Source organism: Bos indicus, chromosome 21 (assembly GCF_029378745.1).
Source record: "Bos indicus isolate NIAB-ARS_2022 breed Sahiwal x Tharparkar chromosome 21, NIAB-ARS_B.indTharparkar_mat_pri_1.0, whole genome shotgun sequence".
Classification (NCBI taxonomy): domain Eukaryota; kingdom Metazoa; phylum Chordata; class Mammalia; order Artiodactyla; family Bovidae; genus Bos; species Bos indicus.
Window position 1 is genome coordinate 33631843 of NC_091780.1, and position 17338 is coordinate 33649180.

At 48.3% G+C, this 17338-nt stretch overlaps 1 protein-coding gene across 7 annotated transcripts; it reads right to left on the reverse strand.

Annotated features, from left to right (window-relative positions):
• Nucleotides 1-428: 428 nt before the first annotated feature.
• NEIL1 (nei like DNA glycosylase 1) lies at nucleotides 429-7272 on the reverse strand. 7 transcript variants are annotated; one of them, XM_070775364.1, is made up of 11 exons: nucleotides 7170-7272; nucleotides 6823-7080; nucleotides 4886-5342; nucleotides 2843-2962; nucleotides 2689-2752; nucleotides 2308-2407; nucleotides 1803-1930; nucleotides 1450-1477; nucleotides 1204-1265; nucleotides 873-1071; nucleotides 429-703 (listed from the first exon to the last, which is right to left on the reverse strand). In XM_070775364.1, exons 3-11 carry the CDS (start codon nucleotides 5317-5319, stop codon nucleotides 633-635), a joined length of 1206 nt encoding a protein of 401 aa, XP_070631465.1. In that variant the 5' UTR covers nucleotides 5320-5342; nucleotides 6823-7080; nucleotides 7170-7272; the 3' UTR covers nucleotides 429-632. The 7 variants fall into 7 exon arrangements, with proteins under 7 accessions (XP_070631465.1, XP_019839040.2, XP_019839037.2 ...); XM_019983481.2 differs by lacking the exon at nucleotides 7170-7272 and having other exon boundaries at nucleotides 6823-7148; XM_019983478.2 differs by lacking the exons at nucleotides 6823-7080; nucleotides 7170-7272 and adding an exon at nucleotides 6631-6780.
• Between the last annotated feature and the right edge of the window lie 10066 nt (nucleotides 7273-17338).

Here is a 17338-nt window from a genome sequence, read left to right on the forward strand (position 1 = left end):
ATGGTGTTCTGGGACTTCATGGTAGTCCAGCGGTTAAGACTATGCGCTTCCAATGCAGGGGGCATGGGTTCAATCCCTAGTCAGGGAATTTAGATCCCACATGGGAAAAAAAACAAGAAGGGGTGCTTCCGCCTGTACCCACAGATAGAGGGCTTGGGGCTGAGGAGGAGGCCTGGTGGGTGGGTTCTGGCTGACCCCCACTAGGAGGAGAGCACTGCTCCCCACTAGGGGAGCAGCCACAGGCCCTGAGGAGTCCTGGACTGGAGGAACTGTAGAGTCTGGGCTAATTGGGCAGGGGGTCTCTGCACCACCCATGAGGGGCCATCCCTGCAGAGGCCATGGCCCTCCTGTCCTCAGGACTGGGCAGCAGGCCCTTCACACTGAGCCTTCCCAGACCTTCTGCAGTCAGCCCAAGAAGTGCCAAGAAGTTCAAGTTTATGCTTTTACTAAAAATTAGCATTTTTCACATGGGCTTAAAAAATGAGGATAGTGGGGTACAATTAAAAACGTAATTGTGTAGGGAATGGCCATAGGGTCAGAGCATCCAGTTCCCTGCAACCTCCAGGAAGCCACACAGGCCCAGATCCAGGGTGCCAGGAGGAGGGGTGGATACAAGCAAGAAGAGCCTTTTGCTAGGAGGCTGAGGTCCCCTCAGGCTCCAAGGATGGGGTGTCAGCCTTGATCTTCCGGGTTCTGTGGCGGCCTAGGGAAGGACAGGTGAGATGGTAGTCCCTGGCCGAGGACTCCCCAAGAGCCTCCCTTCCGCCTTTGTCCACGTGTTTCTCCCACCCACACTGCCATCCCTTCCTCTCCTGGGGAGCTCGCTGTGGCAGTCCGTCCCTCCCCAGAGGAAGTTGCTGAGGAAAGCCCACCTGAGGTTGCTGGCCGCCTCCTTCTTTTCCCTTTGTCAGGGACCGGGGGGACTTCTGGGTCCTGTTGGAGGCTGGTCCCCTCGGGCACCTGAGCTGTAGTCTGTTTAGGAAGGCCTCTCTGTGCCCTCCGTGTCCTTGAAGGGGCTTTGTTTGGAGATGGAGGGTCCTGGGTGGAGAAGACGCAGGGCCATGAGGAGCCCTGCAGGTCAGGCAGGTGAGGACCCACCTTTGCCCTCCATTGTCAAGGAAAGGAGCTGCCTGAGAGCCTGGCCTGGGAGGTGTGGCCAGACTAGGAGAGAGTGCAGGGACGGGGAGGAGCAGGGAGCCATACCTCCACTCTGTCCTCAGGACCCTGCTGTGCTTCCTGGGACTTCTTCTTGCGGGACTTGCCCCCTGTAGGACATTGATGCTGATGGGCTTGGAGGGTTCTGTGGCCTCAGCCCCCTTTCTCTAGACTCCCACACTCCCACTCTGGAGTGACTCCCAGGGTGGGAGAGGGGGACTGGGATGGAGAAGGTGCTGCAGCCCTTGCACAGCTAGTTGTTTCTGCTCTCTTGTTACGTTAGGAGTAGTTTACCTTTGGGTGCCAGGGGTCCAGGATCCCCCTAAAATGGAATCAAGAGAATTCAGGAGTCAGCCTGGTAGGGGTAGTTTCCTTGCAGAGGCAGAATCACACCTGTCCTTCCAGATCAGTGAAGCCCTTCCCCAAGGAAGCCTGACTGTCCCCTCCTGACCCCCCAGGTCAGCGCCAGCAGCAAGGTCCCCCCTGCTCTGGGGCTGCGCCACTAGCGGGGACCCTAGGACTCAGAGGAGGGGCAGAACATAGCACAGGGAAGGCTTAGACCCTCAGGACCAGTGTGACCCCAGGTTTTTCCATCCCACCGGTTTCCTTGGGTCTCTGTTTGCCTGTACAAGCGTGAGAGCCCAAACCTGGAACCAGATGGTGCGGCCATGCCGGTCCCGCAGGGAGCTCATGCCTGGTGTGCTGTAACACTGCAGCCAGGCTCGGAAGGCAGCAAAGTCCTCCTCCCCGCTCTCCGACCCGTAGCCTTTGCCCCCTGTGGGACAGAGGAACCAGGTGGAGATCAGAGGGGGGACTTAGGCTGGGAGGAGGGGGAGCCCAGTTAGACCTGGCTTAGACCTCAGCTTCACAAGCTGATAGACTGAGTCAGGGGGCCAAAGCTCTCCCTCCTCCAGCTGTGTGACCTCAAGCTGGTGTCTTCCCCACTCTGGGCCATGGCTTTCCCATCCTGAAGTCGGATTAAGAATCCTTGTCCTGCCTGCCTGGAGGTATAGTCCATTTAGAAATGACTAGGTCAACAAACTTCCATTCTCCAGGCAGGGAACCAGGCCCAGACAGGGGCAGGAACTGTCCCAGGTTACACAATATGCCAAAGCAGAGCTAGCCAGCCATCTTTGCCTCCCAGGCCCTCACCCAGCTGGACCACTTCCTTGGGCACCGAGTGGCACAGCTCCAGCAGGTCAGGGTTCTGCAGCTTGGCCCTAATCTTCTGGCTCAGGGTCAGCTCCGGGCTCTGGAGAAGGGGCAGGGGTGGGACCGGGATGTCAGCATGAGGCAATGCTGCTCAGAAGGCCGCTAGTCCCTCAGGGAACAGACCCCTTCTGAGCTTGGCAGGACATGGACAGTTCATCGGCACCCCCCATCACCTCCCATATGCACGCACACACACACATTGTAGACACAGGCTGGAACTGAGAAGGGACCTGCTCGAGCTGAGCTGCAGACACCTCACCCAGCCCCAACCCTCGTCCGCCTGCCTGACAGGGGCAGGCGCATCCCTCCCAGTGCCCTCACCGGCCTGCGCTGCTGCAGGGCCTCCAGAACTGTGCGGGCCTTCTCGAAGGGGGGGATCCTCAGCCTGCAGGGAGGTGGAGAGGGGTGCTAAGCAGAGGGGAACGTGAGCACACCCAGACACCCCCGCCCTCATGCCCAAGGCCTGCCTGCTGACCGGTACAGGATCTCCGCCCGCAGATAGTTGCCGATGCCATTAAAGAACCTCTGGTCCAGCAGGGCCTCACAGATGGGCCGGTCAAAGGCCTTGTCTGCTAGGTTTCGTAACACATTCTCCCTGGAGGGACACAGGCCGGTCACATAAGACCCATTCTGCCTGCCTGCCCCCTGCCCCTCCCTGCCTCCCAATGGGGTAGGGGAGAGGAGCTGGGGGAAGCAATTTCTGGGTGCAAGGGAAGGAAACAATAAGTCCCAATTTCCCATTATCGCATCCTCTGTGGTATTTGGCAGCAGGAACCTCCATTTTCTGTTAAAAATGGGAACAATGTGGGATTTCAATTCATCACAAAAGGTTAAAAATGCCAATTTAAAGGAACATGCTCAAGAAAACACTTGAATCTATGTATATGGTTTGCATGTCACCAGAGTGGCTCAGATTCAAGATACTTTTGGGAACAAGGTGATCACAGGACCTTGGGTGTGCCTGCAGTCTGGAACGCCTTGTCTAGGACTTCCAGTTGCTTAGACATGAAGATCTGACATTGGTGGGGTCAGCTATTTTCAAGATGCTGAAGATCTTCTTGGAAGCTGACACTGGCTCTGTTTAGCAGGAGTGAAGGGGGCAAGTCCTGGCTGGTGAGTGCCTAGCACCCCCACGGGTCTCCTCACTACCATGAAGAGGAAATGAATCTTGCTTCTTTGAGAACATGGTCATGACAAGACTGACTCAGTGATGGGCATGAGAAGCAAATGATACAGGGCCCAGAAGACAGTTGGGGGGTAAAACTGGAAGGTCAACCTGGGTGGTCAGCTCCCAGAGGGAGGCAGATCCCCACAGGCTTTGCAGCTGGAGGACCAAACAAGCCAAAATGCTCATCATGCAAGAGAAACTTCAGAACCAGCTGGCAAAGAGTTAACTTGTGGCCTGACCCTCCCAGGAAAGGTGAAGTGGGAGAAATCTAAGACAACACAGACACTTCCCTGGGAGTGCACTTGGGGTCACGCCTGGGAAGGCCAGGAATCCGCTGCCTTCTGGGGGCCAGAGATGACCTGATCCACCCCAATGGGCAGCCAAAGACATGCCTTCCCCAAGAAAGGATTTGCCAAGTCCCACTCCATGCCTTCCTGTTTGAATCTTGTCAGAATGCTTTTACTTTAGAGCTTTGCACTTCCCTGGTAGCTCAGCTGGTAAAGAATTTGCCTGCAATGGAGGAGACCTCGGTTTGATTCCTGGGTTGGGAAGATCCCCTGGAGAAGGGAATGGCTACCCACTCCAGTATTCTTGCTTGGAGAATTCCATGGACAGAGGAGCCTGGTGGGGCCCCAGTCCGTGAGGTCGCAGAGTCAGACATGACTGAGTGACTTTCACTTCACTTTCACTTTCCCTTCCCCCTGCCCCACCTGAACTAGCTCTGTGGGAGCAGGGACCACATCCCTCTTGATCACTGCTGAACCCTCAACACTTAGAACTGGACTAGCACCAAGCAGAGACACATGCATGTTTTATCTTTAGAGGAAAGGAAGTGGCTGACGCTGGGCCATCTTATGTGACCGGCATTCCACCCCAGGTGGGGCTCTTAGCCTGCCTCAGGCAGAAGACAGGCACGGAGAGCATGGGACACAGACCGGTGGGCAGGCACGATGTGGGAGACCACAGCCTGCTTCAGAAGCCATGCCATTAAGTGGTCCCCTCCCCACCCCCTTGACGCAGTTCCTTCCTGCTCAGCCTCCCTTCTTGGGCTGTTAAAGCCTCTCTACTTTTCTTCTTAGCCTTCTGAGGGCACCAAGCAGTGTGGGATGCTGATGAGAGCCCCAGCTCTGACACAGTCGGCCATGTCCTCCACCTCTTGCCCCCCCCCTCCTCTGGGTTTCCAGGTCCATTAGCTCGGAGTTGTCCCTAGGAAAGGACACTGCCTTGGTCTACAGATGAAAGGACTGAAGCCCAGAGGGGCTGGAACTCGCTTCTCATTGGCCAACAAGGCACTAATAAGCCACATCTGAAGCCCAGGACTGTATTCCTCACACCTGGTGCTGGCCCTACCTGAACTGCTCATACTCCAGCAAGACACACGGCCCGCGGCCTGGCTGCCACTCGCCCCCGAGGTCCCAGCGGCCGAATCGGCGGATGTCCACAAAGCAGAGGGCAAGTCGGGGGCCAGGTGGAGCTGTGTAAAACCGCAGGTGGGCGTGGGGTGGCAGTGCATCGCTGGGCACCAGCTGGAAGGAGCCAGTCATGCCAAAGCGGAAGACAAGGGCCAGTGGCTCCCGGTGGGGCTGGGCCCCAGGCAGGGGGCTCAGGGTCAGGCGCAGCTCCTTGCCGCGGGCCAAAGCAGAGATGCTGTAGGCGCTGCTCTCAAAGGGTACCTCAGGGTTCCGGCTGACGGGTGACTTCTCCACACACCCGCCAAAGACCAGCTCCCTGCATGCCTCGTTCACAAAGTGGCTGGCCAGATGCAGTTCAGGGCCCTCGGGCATTCTGTGGGAGGGGTGGCCAGGCCCTGTGGGGAGGATGACAGCAGGTTGGGCCAGGTGTGCCTCCAGTGAGGTGGCAATATCACTCCCAGTTTTCAGAGGCGAGCCCAGAGGGTCAGAGGGGGCATGGTCAATGGGAATTGGCAGGAAATCAACTGGCTTGGCCACAGCCCCTGCTCTGTCCCTCCCCTGCTCCATCCCCACCCCCAGCCCTGAAAATGCTGAGAAAGCCCAGGACCCTGGGGAGCTCTGACTAGGGAAACATGACTACCTTGTTCATTAACACCTTCCATGGGCTTCCAGGAACACTCTGATTTTAGAATAAAGTCCATATCCTTCCAGGGCCCAGGCTGTCATCTCATTTCCTCCCATGTGCCCCACCCCCCTTGCTCCAAGCACACAGCTCTCCCTCACACCCCTCACCCCCCTTCCCCACCCCCTCCCCGCCTTTGCCGTCCTCCTCGGTCTAGAAACAGCATCCTCCATCCCCTGATCCCCTTCATGGCACTCCCAGACCCTGAAATTATTAGCTCCTGTCTGCCTCTGTCTCCACTCCCACCCCACAATGGGAACTGTGCACGCTCATCTCCCCAAGAATCAGGCCCACCTCGGTTGCCACAGTGACTAAGGGAATGAGCCTGGAAGATAAGAGCTGGGATAACGGTGGCTCACAGGCTCTGCCGGCAGACAAGGTGGAGGAGCCTGCTCACCACCCACTGGTCAGGACCGAGGCCTCGGACAAGTAAGAGGGAATGTAGTTGTCTTCAGGTACCTTAGAGCTGGAGTCAGGGACACACGACATTGAGGGAGGAGGATGGGGCGCCAGGAAGGGCTCCCCACGCTCCAGGCCATGGTCCAGGGGGACACAGGAAACTCCCGGGTCAGCGTCTCGGGCCGAAAGGGTGTCCCCCTTCCCACCCTCGCGGGTTCCCATCTGGCTGAGGCAGGAAGAGTTTGCCACTTTTCTCAATCCAGGGTCGGGAGATCGGAGGCCAAAGTAGGTGTTGGGCAGGGGGAAGCATTTGGCCAGGACGGACTCCTTTGTCCTCCGTACCCGCAACCTCGGCACCGCCCGGGGCCTGGCACCCAAAAAGGTTCGTTTTGCGGGAAAAGGTAAACTTACAGGTTCCTAATTTAGCGAGGGGCGGACGCTCAATGGCTCGCCTCCTACCCACCCCCCTCCTCCAGCTCCCGCTGCCTGTCCTCGGTTAACCCTGGCTCCCTTCCTCCCCAAGGCCCCTATTCCAGTCCTCTTCTCAGTTCTGCTGCACACACACACACATACACCCCGGCCCCCGGCCCGCCGCCGGCTACCTGCGCCCAGCGCCGCTCCCGCAAGCCTGCAGCCACCAAGGGGTTAATGCCGGAGGCGGAGCGGCGCCTAAGAGCATGTTGGGAGCTGCGTGCGCTGTTGGGAAGTGTAGTTCCTCTTGTAGACGGTAAAGCTTGTATGGGGTGGAGTCCCAGAGTAGGTGCTAGGGTGTGGGAAAGGCTTCGGTCAGTCACCTGGCTGAGAGATGGCTGAAGAACCTGGTTCCCGCTGCCCGGCGCCGGCGGGTTCCGGGGTCAGGTCTGAGGTCCTGGGTTGCAGCCGACTCTGGCTGTGAGAAGCCAACCGGCTAAGTCCAGGACCCGGTGGGCAATCCCAGCGGTAAACAGCAGCAACTTCCCGAAACCGAGACGCTTACAGCTGGGCGCAGGGCGCGAACAGGTGCGCGATCAGTGCAGGCTCTGGGGACCCGGTGGTGGCCTTACGTTTCAGCGCTAGTCAGACAGAACACATAAACAGCGTCACTGCGGGTGGTAGAGTGCAGCCCGGCAACCAAAAGCAGGGGCGGAGAAGCGGAACCTACTTCCGATGTGGGGAAAGGTCTCTCTGCGGTGACATTTAGGCTGAAACCTCAGAAGAAGCCATCTGGAGAAGAGAGGGGACCAGTCTATAGGGCAGGTGGAAGGAACTGCTAGGGAGGTGGCTAGGGGGAGTGCTGAGAGGGGAGGACGGACACACGAGCAAGGGCCGGTCCCTTCCGACCTCTGGAGGCCTCTATAAGGAGCTGGCATTTCATCCTAAGTGCCGCAGGCTCGGTGCCTGACCCACAGCCAATTCTCCCCCTTCATACTACTACTCCTTCCTCTCCCTTCATCTGTTTATTCGTGTATTTTGCCAAAAGTGGACTTCCCTGGTGGCTCAGATGGTAAAGCGTCTGTCTACAATGAGGGAGACCTGGGTTCTATCCCTGGGTCGGGAAGATTCCCTGGAGAAGGAAATGGCAACCCACTCCAGTACTCTTTCCTGGAAAATCCCATGGACGGAGGAGCTTGGTGCAGGCTAATGTCCATGGGGTCGCAAAGAGTCGGGCACGACTGAGTGATTTCACTTTCACTTTTGCCAAAAGTACTTTAAAGTAAATTAAACAATGCATGCATGCATGCATGCATGCTAAGTCACTTCAGTTGTGTCCGACTCTGTGTGACCCTATGGACTGTAGCCTGCCAGGCTCCACTGTCCATGGAATTCTCCAGACAAGAATACTGGAGTGGGTTGCCCTACCCTTCTTCAGGGGATCTTCCTAGCCCAGGGACTGAACCTGCCTCTCTTACATCTCCTGCATTGGCAGGCGGGTTCTTTACCACTAGCGCCACCTGGGAAACTCATTAGATAATACTTTTTACCAAACCTAGTAAAGTTAACAATAACTTTTTAAAAATATGTATTTGTTTATTTGGCTTGGGGGGGGGTGTCTTAGTTGTAGCATGTGGCTCTTTAGTTGCAGCATGCGAGATCTAATTCCCTAATCTAGTTCCCTCATCAGGGATGGAACCCAGGCCCCCGCTGCATTGGGAGCACAGAGTCTTAGCCTCTGGACCACCAGAAAAGTCCCCAACATAACATCTTAATATTATCTAATACCTCCCACATTCAAATTTCCCTAGTTGTCCTCAAAATGTCTTTTATAGCTAGTTTGTTCAAAGCAGAGACCAAACACGGATTATATATCTCTTCAGTCACTTCCAGTCTAGATGAAACCATCCTTCCCACCTCCTACCCATGTCACTTGCCTTTTTTTGGTCTTCATGATATTTACTTACCCTTCTGAAGAGTCCTTTGAGATGCCCCCATCAACATTCTGGATATGTTTGATGTTTCCTTGGGTGTTGTTAACTTGTTCCTCTATCTCTAGTTCTCCCTGCACACCAGAAATTAGATCTAAAGGCTTGGAAGTGGAAGTGAAAGTCACTCAGTCGTGTCCAACTCTTTGGGATCCCATGGACTGTCCATGGAATTCTCCAGGCCAGAATACTGGAGTAGGTAGCCTTTTCCTTCTCCAGGGGATCTTCCCAACCCAGGGATCGAACCCAGGTCTCCCGCATTGCAGGTGGATTGTTTACCAGCTAAGCCACAAGGAAAGCCCAAGAATACTGGGGTAGGTAGCCTATCCCCGTCCAGGGGATCTTCCCGATGCAGGAATCGAACTGGGGTCTCCTGCATTGCAGGCGGATTCTTTACCAAGTGAGTTATCAGGGAAGCCCCAGTATCTCCTAGATGCTGTTCTATACTCCGAACTGCATGACTTTAGGAGCCACCCAGCCTCTGGTTGTCTCACTCTAGTGGGGATGAATTGATCACTGGTAAGGCTGTGACAGCCAGACTTCTGTGTTGTAAAGGTGTGTTTCATACCGTGGGACCATTGAGTAATCTATGGGGGGATTTCTGTTCACTTAGTTCTGTTTGTTTAAATGAAGTTATATTTTACATACAGTAAAATTCATCCGTTTTAGAGTGTGAGGGCTTTTTTGTTGTTGTTGTTTTGGGGGTTTTTTTGGCCATGACAAGGCATGCCAGATCTTAGTTCCCCAACCAGGGAACCCTGGTTGGAACCCTGCATTGGAAGCGTAGAGCCCTAACCACTGGACCACCAGGGAAGTCCCTAGAGTGTGACTTTTGACAAATTCATACACTTATGACAATCATCACCACAGTCAAGAGATAATACATTTCTATCATGCCCCCATCCCAAAATTTGCCCACGTACGTTTTTAGTCGATATTTACATTGTACCTGTTGACAACCGCTGATCTGTTTTCTGCCCATATCGTTTTTGCCAGTGTCATACACAGGCATATCTTGTTTTATTGCACTCCACTTTATTGCACCTCACAGATGATGGCATTTTTTCTAAACAAATTGAAGGTCTGTGGCAATCCTGCTTTGTCAAGATGATGGTTAGCATTTTTTGGCAATAAAGCATTTTAAAAATTTATTTTATTAAAGTATAATTGGTTTACAATGTTGTATTAGTTTCTGCTGTATAGTAAAATGATTCCGTTATATATTTACATATATTATTTTTCATATTCTTTTCCATTGTGGTTTATTACAGGATATTGCCTATTTTCTTGTGCCATACAGTAGGCTCTTGTTTATTCTGTATATGATGGTTTGCATCTGCCAATCCCAAACTCCCAATCCATCCTCCCCACCACCCCCAGCAATAAAGTATTTTTTAATTACAAAAGAGTTTTTACAATGTACAGTAAAGCTCGTACATTGCTTTTTAAACACAATGTGGTGGTAGTGTAGTTGCTCGTCGTGTCCAACTCTTTGCGACCCCAGGGACTGTAGCCCACCAGGCTCCTCTGTCCATGGGATTCTTTGGGATCCTCCAGGCAAGAATACTGGAGTGGGTAGCCATTCCCTTCTCCAGGGGGTCTTCCGGATCCAGGGATTGAACCCAGGTCTCCTGCATTGCAGGCATACCAGGGAAGCCCTTAAACAGAATGTATTGCACACTTAATAAACTAAAGTACAGTGTAAACAAACTTTTCTATGCACTGGGAAACCAAAAAGTTCATGGGACTTGCTTTATGGCCATACTCACTGTACTTCAGTGTTCTGGAACTGAATCTGCAGTATCTCCAAGGTGTGCCTGTACATGGAATCTTTAGTATGTAGCCTTTTGTGTCTTCTTTTGTCCTCATAGCATAATGCATTTGAGATCCATCTATGTTGGGATGCTTATCAATCCTTCTTATTGCTGAGTAGTGTTCCACTGTGTAGACATACCAGCATGTTTATCCACTTACCAGCTGAAGGACATTGAGTTGTTTACATGAGGTTATTCTTTACCACCATGCAAATACCCAGTTTCACATTACATCAACCTTTCACCTAATGCTTTCTGGTCATTGGTGATCTTTGCCTCAATCAAGTACTTAATTGGGTGTTACAAAATGGTGATTTTCTAATGCTGTCATTCCCCCTACATTAACTTGAATTCTTCTGTAAAAAAGAGCTTTATTTCATTGATTAGGGTTATTTGGGTATTATGAAATACTAAAAAGACAGGATAAATTCTGAAATACTTCTCTTCAATTATCAATTTTTAGACTAAGAATTTGGTGCAATAAAGTCCAATGGGGACAAATTAAGGTTGATTTTTTGCAGGAAAGGGGTTAGTTATCTTTTATGGACTCATAGATTTTTTTTACATTCAATAGCTAAATCTGTTCTCTGCCAAATCTTTAACTTTTCCCCCACTTATTGAAAGAATACTGTTTTAGTCTTTCAGTTCAGTTCAGTTCAGTCGCTCAGTCGTGTCCGACTCTTTGCAACCCCATTAATCACAGCACGCCAGGCCTCCCTGTCCATCACCAACTCCCGGAGTTCATTCAAACTCACGTCCATCGAAGCAGTGATGCCATCCAGCCATCTCATCCTCCATCGTCCCCTTCTCCTCCTGCCCTCAATCCCTCCCAGCATCAGAGTCTTTTCCAATGAGTCAACTCTTCGCATGAGGTGGCCAAAGTATTGGAGTTTCAGCTTTAGCATCGATGAACACCCAGGACTGATCCCCTTTAGAATGGACCGGTTGGATCTCGTTGCAGTCCAAGGGACTCTCAAAAGTCTTCTCCAACACCACAGTTCAAAAGCATCAGTTCTTCAGCACTCAGCTTTCTTCACAGTCCAACTCTCACATCCATGCATGACCATTGGAAAAACCATAGCCTTGACTAGACAGGCTATACAAACAGGTAATCTTAAGAAAGATTGGTAAAAGGCAAGTGAGTTTTACTCACTCACACTACAATGCTGTGCTACAATAGCAATGAGAGGAGATTCTGTGATGACACAGAAGAGGGAATGCTACCTGGGTAACCAAGCTTATATTACACATTTGATGAGACTTGGAGTTTTTTTTGTGACTGCCACTTAATTTGCATTTTATTCCATGTTTTTTGCTTTTGTCTTCTTTTTCTTGCCCTCACATGGGCTACTTGAACATCTTTTAGAATTCCAGTTTGACTTAACTATATTGAGTGCATTACATTGTATATAGCCTTTGAAGTGGTTGCTGTAGGTATTACTCTATACATATATTATACGTGTGTATATACTTGTCACAGTTCACTGATATTGACATTTTATCAGTTTGAGTAAAGTGTAGAAACCTTACCTCTTTTTTCCTTCACTAGTTTATAACAACCTTCAGTATCTCCTGTACATACATTGAAAACCACATCTAACAGTATTATATTTTGCTTCAAATATGTTGAACATATTTCAGAATACTCAAGAGAAGGAAAGTCTACTGCACCCATGTTTTTATTCTTTCCATTATTCTTCATTCCTAATGTTTCAAGATTTCTTCTATCATGTTCTTTCTGTTTAGAGATCCTCCTTTAGACTTAATTTTTTTTAATTTTATGCTGGAGTATAGTTGATTTACAATCTTGTTTAGTTTCAGGTATACGGCAAAGTGATTCAGTTGCATACATATATATATCTCCATTCTTTTTCAGATTCTTTTCGAATATAGGTTATTACAGAGTATTGAATGGTGTTCCCTGTGCTATACAGTAGGTCCTTGTTGACTATTTTATATAGTGGTGTTTATATGGTAATCCCAACCTCTTAATCTATCTCTGCCTCCCAGCCTTTCCCTTTTGGTAACCAAAAGTGTATTTTCTATGTTTGTGAGTCTGATGGTTCTGTTTTGTAAATAAGTTCATTTGTATCACTTTTTTTAGATTCCACGTATAAGTACTATCATATGACGCTTGCCTTTCTTTGTCTAACTTACTTCATTTAGTATAATAACATCTAGGTCCATGTTGCTGCAAATGGCATTACTTAATTTTTATGGCTGAGTAATATTCCACTGTGTATATGCCCCACAGCTTCTTTATCCACTCATCTGTCAATGGACATTTAGGTTGCCTCCTATCTTGGCTATTGTGAGTCGTGCTTCCATGTACACTGGAGTGCATGTATCTTTTCAAATCATGCTTTCTTCCAGATATAGACCCAGGAATGGGACTACTGGATCATATTGTAGCTCTGTTTAATTTTAAAAGGAAGCACCATACTGTTCTCCATAGTGTTTGTACCAATTTACTTTCCCACCAACAGTGCATGAGGGTTCCTTTTTCTCCACACCCTCTCCAGCATTTACTGTTAGTAGACTTTTTGATGGTGGCCATTCTGACTGATGTGAGATGATACCTCATTGTAGTTTTGATTTGCATTTCTCTAATAATTAGCGATGTTGAGCATAGGTTTTCATGTGCTCTTTGGCCATCTGTATGTCTTTGGGAAAATGTCTGTTTAGATCTTTTGCCCATTTTTTTGATTCAGTTGTTTATTTGATATTGAGCTGCATGAGTTTATGTATTTTGGAGATTAATCCCTGTTGGTCACATCATTTGCAAACATTTTCTCTTGTCTTTTTATTTATGGTTTCCTTTTAGCCTTTTGAATTTTATATTAGAACTTCTGTAACAATTTTACTAGTTATTCCTCATCTGCAAATGTCTTGATCTCCCCCTTTACTCTTTAAAATATCTTACAATTTTGTCATTTTTAAAAATTGAAATATATTTATATTAGTTTCAGGTATGCAACAGAGTGATTCAATATTTTTACAGTTATACTCCATTTAAAGTTATTATAAGATATTGACTGTACACTCTGTGCTATTTTATTTTATTTTATTTTACACATAAAATAAAGATGTTTGTACCTCTTAATCCCCTACTCCTGTCTTATTCTTCCCCTCTTCATCTTTCCACTGGTAACTATTAGTTTATTCTCTATGTCTATGGATCTGTTTATTTTCTTCTATTCATTCATTTCTTGGATTCTACATGTAAGTGATATCATACACTATTTTGTCTTTCTCTGATTTATTTTACTAAGCATAATACTCTCCTAGGTCCATCTGTATTTTTGTAAAAAGCAAAATTTCATTAATTTTTATGGATGCGTGACATGTATAATATATTATGAACATTGGGGTACATGTATCTTTTTGAATTAGTGTCTTTATTTCCTGCAGATAAATACCCATAAGTCAGATTGCTGGATTATATGATAGTTCTATTGCTATTTTTTTTTTTGAGGAAACTCAATATAACTTCCACAGTGGCTGCACCAATTTATATTCCCACCAACAATGAACAAGGGTTCCCTTTTCTCCACATCCTTGCCAACATTTGTTATTTGTAGTCTTTTTGGTGATAGCCATTCTGACAGGTGGGAGGTGATATCTCATTGCGGTTGTGATTTGCATTTCTTTAATAATTAGTGATGCTGAGCATCTTTTCATTGCTGGTTGGCCATTCCTATGTCTTCTTTGGAAAAATAATTATTCAAGTTTTCTGCTCATTTTTAAATCGAGTTGTTTCCTTTTTTGATATTGAGTTCTGTGGGCTATTTATATATTTTGGATATTAATCCCTTACCAGTCATATCACTTGCAATTATTTTCTCCCATTCTGTAGACTTGTCAGTGGTTTCCTTTGCTGTGCCAAAGCTCTTAAGTTTAATTATATGCCATTTGTTTATTTTTGCTTTTGTTTCCTTTGCCTTAGGAAGAAAAAAAATCCCTCCCCCCAAATTGCTACAATTTATGTCAGAGTATTCTGCCTATGTTTTCTTCAAGTTTTATCACATCTGGTCTTACATTTAGGTCTTTAATCCATTTTGATTTTTTTTATGGTATGACAAATGTTCTAATTTCATTCTTTTACTCACCCTTTACTCTTAAAAAAATATTTGTATATATATATATATATTTCTTTGGCTGTGCTAGGTCTTACTTACAGCATGCAGGATCTTCAGTTGTCCCATGTGGGATCTTTATTATTTATCTATTTTTGGCTGTGCTGGGTCTTCGTTGCTGCATGGGCTTTCTTTTTACAGTGTGCAGGCTTCTCATTGCAATGGCTTCTCTTGTTGTGGAGCACAGGCTCTAGATGGTGGGCTTCAGGAGTTGCAACTTGTGGACTCAGTAATTGTGACACGCAGGCCCAATTTTCCTGCAACATGTGGGAACTTCCCGGACCTGGAATCGAGCCCATGCCCCCTGCATCGGCAGGTGGACTCTCAACTACTGGACCACCAGGGAAGTCCCCATGTGGGATCTTTAGTTGTAGCCTGTGAACTCTTAGTTGCAGCCCGTGGGGTCTAGTTCCCTGACCAGGGGTGGAACTCGGGCCCCCTGCATTGGGAGTGTGGCATCTTAGCCACTGGACCCCCAGGGAAGTCCCTTGGCCTTTACTCTTGAGGTGACTTTCTCTGAATATAGAATTCTGGGTTGACATTTCTTGTCTTTCAGGGCCTGAAACGTGTTGTGTTTGTTATCTTTGGCCTCTGTGGTTTCTGATGAGATATTCAGTCATTCGAATGGTTTTCTGCTTATATGTAAGGTGTCATCTCTGTCTTGCTGCTTTCAGGATTCTTTTTCTTTAGTTCTCAGAAGTTTGATTATGATGGATCTTGACATAAATTTCTTTAGATTCAACCTGTATGGAGTTCATTCAACTTCTTGGCTCTATACATTTGTGTCCTTTGCCATATTATGGAAAATTTTAGTCATTATTTCTTGGAGTACTTCTCTGTTTCTACCCTCCTTCTCCTTACCTTCTGGGACTCTGACACCACAAGTACTAGATCTTTTGTTAATAGTCCTACGGGTCCTTGAGGCTCTATTTTATTTTTTGTTCTTGTTGTTTTCCAAGTTATCGTCCCTCTGTTGTTAAGACTGGGTAATTTCTATTGATTTACCTTCAAATCCACTGATTCTTTCTTCTGTTGTTAAGTTCACCCATTGAGATTTTTACTTGGGCTATTGTAGTTTTTGGTTCTAAAATGTTTATCTTGTTCTTTATATCTTGTATTTCTCTGCTGAGACTTGAGGCATTTTTAAGATGGCTGCTTTAAAATCCTTAGTATAGACTTGTAACATCTGAGACATTCTAGTGTTCACATTTGTCTTTTTTGAGTTGAAATTTTGTTGGTTCTTGATACAATGATTTTTTAAAATTGAATTCTAAACATTTTGGGTATTACGAGACTGGATTGTATTTAAATCTTCTCTTTTAGCAGGCCTTCTCTGACATGGTGCTAGTGGGGAAAGGGCTATGCCACCTCCTGCCAGCTTGGGTAGGGCCTAAGCTCCCACTCAGCCTTTGTAGGCAGGGGTGGAAGGGGGACTGCAGTTCGCAGGGTGTGGCTGGAGGACAGCCCTTACTGTCTCTAACTTTTCTGTGCTGCTGGACTGTCCTTTTCCTCGTCCACTGCTTAGAGAAAGCAGGCTTTTGTCGGGGCTTCCTTTGTGTGTTGGTGTTTCTAGGCAGTCAGCTTCTCCATCACTCAGCTTGGGATACATGAAACAAAATCTAAGGAACTTTTTGCTGTGTTGTTCTTCAGGTCTTGAGGATCCTAGCCAGTCTGCTGTCTCATCACCTTTCGTAGTCTTATGTTTTATAAAAGTCCAAGGTTTTTAGCTGCACTTAGTGGGAGGAACAGAGAAAAGACCATCTGTTCCATTTCTCCAGAAGCAGAAGCCAGGAGGGGAGTCCGGCCTTACCTCTTTAAATTGTCCCATCTTTAGCCAGTGGATCAAGCTGGCTCCTGTTGATATGACTCATTTTTAATAGTTTCCTTGGACCCTGAGACTTGCCTGGTGGCTCAGGTGGTAAAAGCATCTGCCTACAATGTGGGAGAAACCAGGTTCGATCCCTGGGTCAGGAAGATCCCCTGGAGAAGGCAATGGCACCCCACTCCAGTACTCTTGCCTGGAAAACCCCATGGACAGAGGAGCCTGATAGGCTACAGTCCATGCCTAATAGGCAGAGTCGGACACGACTGAGTGACTTCACTTTCACTTTAGGACCCTGAGATGTTCTAGGCTCCCCCTATACTCTCCCTGCTGCAGACCTGGGATCGGTCTTTTCTACAAGCAGCCCTGGATGGCCTAAGACAGTCCTGGGAATCCCTTTGTCTTAGTCTGTTCAGGCTGCTGTAGCAAAATACCATGGACTGGGTGGGTTAAACGACATGTATTTCTCACAGTTCCAGAGACTGTGAAGTCCACATTCAACTCAGAATGAGTTCTTGGTGAGGGCTCTCTCCTGCTCTGTGGGACAGCTGTTTTCTTGCTATGTTCTTATATGGCCTTTCCTCAGTACATGTTTATAGCGAGAGAGTCTGTCTTCCTTTTTTCATAAGAACACTAATCCCATCATGCAGGTCTCAAGACTTCATGTGAACCTAATTACTTCCCGAAGGCCCCACCTCCTAAAACCCTCTCACTGGGGTTGGGGCTTGGACATAGGAATTTAGGGGTGGGGTCACAATCATTCAGCCCATTATCCCATTCCCCTTGCCAATGAGTGGTTCAGGCATGGGCCTTCTCTCTTCCTAGAGAAGATGACACGGAGCCAAGGGCTCTCTCCTTTCTCTACTTGGGGCATCTGGTGTTGGGGCCACCTACTTGCTGCCAGCTTCAAGACAAGGCCAGCACAGAGAGGGCACAGCCAAGAGCATCCTAGGACCGGGAGCTGGAGCCCTGATTCTTCTGTCTAAAGACAAGCTGTCTCGTTTTGGTCCTCATTCTGCCTCACCCCTGACCAGCCTCAGCCAGCAGCCGAGAAAAGAAAACGGACCATAGGTCAGTGTATCACTTGGTCTCTGTCACGAAAACCTCTGATCTGAACCCTAAAGAAATTACGCACACAC